At 37.1% G+C, this 7363-nt stretch overlaps 1 protein-coding gene and 1 long non-coding RNA gene across 2 annotated transcripts; one reads left to right on the top strand and one right to left on the bottom strand.

The window, feature by feature from the left end:
- Window positions 513-1461, top strand: LOC109843638 (F-box protein At3g56470-like). Its single transcript, XM_020412595.1, has 2 exons — window positions 513-705; window positions 798-1461. The coding sequence occupies exons 1-2, from the start codon at window positions 684-686 to the stop codon at window positions 1205-1207; spliced, it is 432 nt and encodes a 143-aa protein (XP_020268184.1). The 5' UTR covers window positions 513-683; the 3' UTR covers window positions 1208-1461.
- Window positions 3354-6014, bottom strand: LOC109841150. The gene is made up of 4 exons (XR_002247159.1): window positions 5868-6014; window positions 5703-5758; window positions 3802-3843; window positions 3354-3664 (listed from the first exon to the last, which is right to left on the bottom strand). It is a non-coding gene; the product is annotated as an uncharacterized LOC109841150 (long non-coding RNA).

Below are 7363 nucleotides of genomic sequence, written 5' to 3'. Positions count from 1 at the left end.
GCGCCAAAGTGTCAAGAAAAAACTTTGGTTATCAAAATTCAAAAGGTGTGAATTGTAGAGTGCCAAATTACAAATAACCCTTCAAAAGAGCATTACCCAAGGGTACTTTTGTAATTAAGGGACCAAATTGCAATATACCTAGGATCTGAGGGACTAATGAACAATTTCATAAATGTGAGGGACTAATATGGAATTATTGAAGATTTGCGGGACTAACATCTAAAAAAAAATCCGAAAAATTCACAGCAAACCTTTCCAATACAAGTCCTGAAGAGAGAGATCAATCACCGGTAGTACTAAAACATTTCGCTTCAATTTGATCCAATGCTGGCCAACTCACAAATTAACTGATCCCAATTCAATCCATCCCTCAACCAAAGTAAAGATCTCAATAAAAAGGTACTACCATCTAAAAATATACGAAATGTCACTCTCGTAAACTATATATATAACCAATAGAACAGAATCGTTGAAGTTCATCATCAAAGCCAGAATTAAAACCACATCAGGATTAGCTAGGGAGTCTCCATAATTTTTCTTTTATTAGAACCGGAGGAAAGTTCCAATTAGAATCCTGATCGTATTAGAAGTTGCATTAGTTCTCTCTCTCTCTCTCTCTCTCTCTATATATATATATATCGACCCATAGCTAGTCAGCAAGAGAGAGAGAGAGAGAAGTCCTCATGATGGCTCTCAACACCTCAGGTTCACCTCTTAATTCTTTTATCTTCATGATTCTAACTTTTAAACTTTTTCTTGGTCTTCTGATCGATAATCGATTTTCAAAACTCTGACAGGTATGAAGACGTCGAGCATCGGAAAGCCTTTGTCCGGCCTCTCACTCGAGCACGGCCGCCCGTTGGAGTACCCGTCGGGTTCGAGCCGCCCCGTGCTCCGCAACGGGAGGTTCTACTGCCTGGCCAGCGACGGAAGCCTCGCGACGTTCGACCCCTCCCGGGGCGAGTGGCGTGTCCTCGACAGGCCGAGCCCCGTGCACGATGGCGGCGACGTTATGCGCTGCTCCCTCGTTGAGCGTAACGGGAGACTCACGTCGGTTTTCGTGGAACGGGAGAGCCAGTACGTTAGCGTGTTCAGGCTCGACGAGGAGGAGAGCGAGTGGGAGGAGGTGACCTCGTTGGGCGGCGGCGGCGGCGGCCAGGCGCTGATCGTGGGCTATCCAGAGACTCTACTTCGCTCCTCAATCTAAATCTATTTGCACTCAAAAAGAAAAAAAATCACAATCATCAACTAGATAATTAATTAATGGTTGTGATTACGTAACGGTCCCCGTACTATTTTATTCGGTTTATTAGTTAAGCGACGACTACTCTTAATGTCCTATTTGTTTTGGTCAAGGAATGCAATTGAACTTTTTCCCTCTGTATAATTATTGAAATATTTGTGGGAAAGACAGTTGCCCTAGAAGTGCATTCGAATAAAGTTTGCAGGATCCCGGACATACATTTTATTTTTGAGAGAACTCTAGAATTTGGAAAGAAAAAAAAAATATTCTTCTCAATTTTGTATATGCATGTTAAACATAAATTTAAGTGTCAGAGGTGTATCTGCACATAGCTCTTTGTTATATTCTAAAACTAAGTCATCTTGAAGAAATTATAATCAAATCTGATGTAAATAGATGACCATTTTAGAGGATTAAAATTGCAAACAATTCCCTTGTGTGTTCTCCGGCCTATTTCTAGCTCGCAATCCAATAAGGCTTGATAGCACTTAAAGTACCATATAGTTCCCTCTACTTTGCACTTGTATACCCTCAATTGTTTTTAGCGGCACTTTATACCTTAAAGTTTTTAAAATTTACACTTTAATACCCTCAATTATGTGGGAATGAGAATTTCCCCAAATTTTTCATACGGCCATCACATGCCAATTTTAGAACACATTTTAGCTCTTAGTAATCGTTAAATTCACCATTAAACCTATCGAAATTCCATTTAACGTTAGAATTAGAGTAGGTTTAAAATGAATTAACGCTAGCTAGCTTCAACAGTAAATTTAGCAAAAATTAAGGCTTAAAAGCTTCTATAATTAGTATGTGGGTTCGAATAAGAAATTCCAGAGAGAATTTCTAGGAGGGTATTTAAGTGCAAATTGTAAAACGTTTTACGGCATATAAGTGCTACCTGGAGCAAAAGTAAAGCTACGCAAGTGCATAGCTGAAGAAACTGTTGGGAATTTAAGTGCAATTAAGCCTAGAAAAAGATCACGGCCCAACATACATTCACAAAGCCCATTAGAGCTACAAAGCCCAAATATGTAGCATGCACCCTAGAAAAATTGACCTTGGAGTTTAATTTACTCTGCTAAAACTAAAATTAAAAAAGGGTTTAGTGAAAATCAACCCCCAACTCAATTTTGACACGGGGTTTAAAGAGGCGGTTTGAGTCTGGAAACGAGGGGAAAAAAATAGAAAATCAAAATCCAGGATTAAAAATATGAACACAGGTGAGATAAACCCTAATCCTTATCAATGTCCTTTTTCTAAAGTTAAAAGTTCAAATTTCTTTAACTCCTATAACTTGATTATAATAACTTAAAAGCTTTGTAGTCCACGCAAGGATTTCTAATTTGACAAGTATCTGATGATCGTAGACATTTAAGATGCTACGTAAAGTAATTGAGAATCCTTAATTGATTAGAATTACCCGATTCTTAATTTAATAGGGATCGTGGTTGTATTGCTAGTTGGGTCTAAATAGTTTTCAAACCCCAATGGGGTTTCTCAAGTTCGAGCATACATTTATTCGAATTAAATTAAAATAAAATCATAAATTATGCATCTAATTAAAAATAATAATGGCACCAGCCCAACATGCATTTATTCGGCCCATGGGTTGATTGAAACCCAATAAACTGTGATATTTTTGGGTTTATAAAAAAAAAATGTTTACGGGACCTATCAGAAGCTACTCAAGGGATTTCCACATTATACAAATAACCCTTCAAAAGAGCAGTACCCAAGGGTACTTTTGTAATTAAGGGACCAAATTGCAATATACCTAGGCTATGAGGGACTCATGAGCAATTTCATAAGTGTGATGGACTAATATGGAATTATTGAAGATTTGAGGGACTAACATCTAAAAAACCCCCGAAAAATTCACAGCAAACCTTTCCAATACAAGTCCTGAAGAGAGAGATCAATCACCGGTACTAAAACATTTCGCTTCAATTTGATCCAATGCTGGCCAACTCACAAATTAACTGATCCCAATTCAATCCATCCCTCAACCAAAGTAAAGATCTCAATAAAAAGGTACTACCATCTAAAAATATACGAAACGTCACTCTCGTAAACTATATATATAACCAATAGAACAGAATCGTTGAAGTTCATCATCAAAGCCAGAATTAAAACCACATCACAAATAAATAACTATATGACAAACTTCTGTTTCAGTAGCAGCACGCCTTTATTTTGAATAACATTTGGTAAGTAGAAGCATTACGCAGATTCACAATACCAAGGTTTCACATAATAAAAGCCAAATACGTAAGTAGGTGGGGGGATCCATAAAGTAATTTGCCATTTTCCTAACATTAGTACAAAGATAGGTTGTAGTTATTTCTTCCCGCTCTTCTTGAGCCCAGACCCTCCGAAGGCTCCCTTCTGAGATGCCTTCGCCTTCAGCTCCTTCAAAGCCTGTTTCGAACAGAGCACCGACAGAATCACCGAGTGTTTTCCAACAAAGGATTGATAGAATCAATCTGTGTAATATACTTTTAAAGCTAATAAGCATGATATTAAACCCCGCTCAAAAGTTTAGTACAAGCACTCACCTTTTCCTCCTCTTTCTTCTTCTGAATATTTGCTAGGTCAGTCTAGAGAAAGCAGCAAGGTAATTAGTCAGCAACAGCAAAAAAATAAAATTGGATATGGTTAAAATGTTAGTAACAACTTCCAATGATCAGAACATAAAAGGATAGCCAGCAAATGCCAGAGAACTTGGGGTTACATCCAAATTAAAAAAAAAACAGTGTAACTGATAGAAATAAAGGATACATTCAAATAAAAAAATAGCGCAACTGGTAGAAATAAACCAAATGCAGGAGACGATTGCGTTTTCTGTGACTACACTTCTGCACATATATAATAGTGAGAGCAACCATCCACTATGAAAACATTCCAAAGCAAAATAGTTTCATAAAGATAAAACGTAGAAACAGGCAGAGCCTGCCCCCCCCCCCATCCCCCAGTAAGGATTAATTTATTTGCTTGCATGTTACATAGAATTGCTCGACAAGACTATACTTCTAATATCCAGAAGAGTCTAAATGAATTTATTCATGTAGGTCCTTGTGCGCTCTAATTAAATTACCACTCTACTACAATGCAACTCTACCAAATAATTTGTCAGAAATCACCCGTTGATCTAAAATTTTGAAAATTTACACTCTTGTTAACACAAAACAAATTCTAAATAGCATAAAAAGTTCACAGCACAAAACCACTTTCCTCTAGTATGTGGCAGTTTAACTTAGCTGCATATCTACCTGGACCCTGCACACAACTGAGTTTCAACATATCAAGCAGCCCCATTTATATCAAACAAGCCTAACTGAGTACTGAACCACCACAATACTTAAATTACTTGCCAATCTAGTCCTATATCCAGGCTGAGATTATGATGTATATCAAGCAATCTTATTGAAGGACAATAACATTCCCATACAGTCCAAGCATTACAATGTTGATAACTAGTATAACAGCTAGCATAACAATAAAATCAATAGATGAGAAAGAGTGAGGGTTTTAGGATGGCTATATTGTATTAATCAGCAATCAAGAAGTTCAATTCCCACACCCAAAAAAATGATAACATGAGAAGAATACAAGAGTAGCATGCAATAAAAGATAGAACCTCTAAGAGGTCCCGCCCGATGTTGCACTGTATAAGCCGTTTGAAGCCAGTCAAAATAGAGCTACGGTTCAAAAAAATGAAACGTGGTGCTTATGCTAGTTAAAAGTGGAAAGAGTCACAGTTCAAAGAGTGCCCGGACTGTCCAGAACTGAGGTAGATAAGATGAACATGACTTGGAAGTATTAAAACCTTTGTCCCAGCAAGTTTAACAAATAAACTGGCCCATAACAGAGAAATGGAGAAAACACGAAATCCTCCTATAGGCTGACATAAATCTCAACTTTGCTACATTTTTAGGACACAGACATATGATAAACCAATTTACATGCCTGATGCCATAATCTAATAACTCATAATGATCTTACGAGACAAATCTTGTTTTACTTTTTCCATGTCCAACAACTTATAATGATCATATGAACTAAAAATTTTACTAACTTTATCTATTTAAAGTGCGATAAAAACACATGGAAATCGCAATTTAACAAAGTCTCATTTCATCATCAACGCAAAAAAATTAACCAAGAGGTATTGGATGATGGCAACTGACATGACGCTGAAAAAGTACCAATTTATGATAACTGAACTTCAAATATGAGAAATATATTGTTTTTTAAATCGCATTTACATTTGTTATTACGTATTTCGAGTGAAACCAGCATCATAGTACCTTTTTGTACTTTAAAAAAAAATTCTCTTTTTAATAGATAATGTTTAAAAATAATAATCTTCACTGAAAGATCAAAATCTACAATAAACTAAAATTTCACACCAAGATCTAATTGCAGAGGATCAAGAGTAAGTCGATTCAAGCAATACCTCATCGTACTCTTTCTTATCGGCCTTGGGTTGCTTCAAAGGTTTCGCCTTTCCACCTGACAAAAACAAAAAAAAGCAGGCAACAAAATCAAAATTTGAGTTCTATAAGATCAATCTCCGACGATGAATTAGGGTTACAAAGTGGAATTAGATCAAGAGAACTACCTTGTTTGGACGACATGATGATAATTGGGTGAGAGAGGAAAGCGGAAGAACCCTAGAAATCGAAATTCGAGAAAGAAAAAATCGATTGAAGGTGATTGGCTCTTTATTGGGCCTTTTATAGATCTGATTGAAGAGGGAATCTATCGGCGTTGGGATTCGTACGTGGGCTTCAGGAGATAAGATGGACTGAAAGTTTTTTGGGCCGTGACTTGGCTGAGCCCAGGTAGATTGGCCCTCATCCATTAAGGGCTCGTTTGGTTGGGTAAATTTGAGATAGAAAGGAACTGTAGCTTTTGGCAACTCTACAGGTCATTTCATCCAACCAAACGGGCCCTAAATGTGTGGAGTAGATCTAGAACCATCCCAGGTTATTGGGCTTGATCATGATTACAACTTGGTTATGTGCGCACATTTTGAGGGACTACTATGAAATCTATTGGAAGATTTGAGGCACTAATATCTAAATAGCCAAATGCCACGTAAGAAGCATAACAAGCCGCATGAAATTTAGTTATCAGAATTTTTGCTCCGGTGAAAAAAGGCACTTTTGTCACTGCATCCTAGTTTGTATGCCTTTATCATATTTGTAAGAAGAAAATATAGCGAATTGGTAGCCAGAATCATCAAAATACACCAACCTAATAATTTAGTCATTCTTACATTAGGCCCCGCTTGGCAAATGGTTGAGGAAGATGAATTAAAGAGAAATATTAATATAATTAGCTCATTCGATGACCCGAAAGACTAAATTGTTAACCCCTTAAATAAGTTTTATGTTAGCCATTATGATATTTTTAGTATTTGGAAATAACAAAGATTTTGACTATTTTCTTTATAAATAGTAGGGTTAACTCTTAAATTTTTTAAGAAAAATTCCTCAAGGACCCAAAATATGGGACCAATAGGGGGACAAGTGAGATGTCCCCTTCCTATTGGATAATGAGTTGGCCATCATTAATTATGACCAACTCATTATCCAATAGGAGGGGGACACCTCACTTGTCCCCTCTATTGATCCCATATTTTGGGTCCCTATAGCAAAGCTCATTTTTTAAATAGGAGCATTAATAAAGCTCTTATTTTGATGGGGTTAACTCATTCTAATCCCTTTAAATAGGTTAGCTTAATCTTTCTGCATCTTTTACGTTTAGCAAATTATAAAGAGTTAACTCACTTTAATCATTGTATAAACTTTTTGTGTTTGGCGGGTTACAAAGGGATTAAGTCTCCTCAACCCCTCACTTAGCCCGTTGCCAAACGGACCTTAAGCTCTAGGCGTGTATTTCCAATCACACCCTCTTACACAAACTCAGACCCAGTAAACATGTATACCTCGCCTAGCCCCTTTATTTATGTTGGAACTTATTAACATGGGTAGAATGGTAACTACCCATCAATGGTAAAACCCTAACCCCGACCACAGTCGAGAGATTTGGACGGTTTATATAACAGAGTGATTTATTTCCAAATTTTTTGGGGGGGGGGGGGGGGGGGGG

Source organism: Asparagus officinalis, chromosome 5 (genome assembly GCF_001876935.1).
Source record: "Asparagus officinalis chromosome 5, Aspof.V1, whole genome shotgun sequence".
NCBI lineage: Eukaryota > Viridiplantae > Streptophyta > Magnoliopsida > Asparagales > Asparagaceae > Asparagus > Asparagus officinalis.
This window is presented reverse-complemented; position numbering and strand designations above follow the sequence as displayed.

Bases quoted from the DNA above. Each gene is read 5' to 3' on its own strand.
- LOC109843638 (XM_020412595.1), top strand. From the start codon at position 684: ATGATGGCTCTCAACACCTCAG. The intron at 706-797 runs GTTCACCTCTTA...AAACTCTGACAG, and splicing joins GATGGCTCTCAACACCTCAG to GTATGAAGACGTCGAGCATC.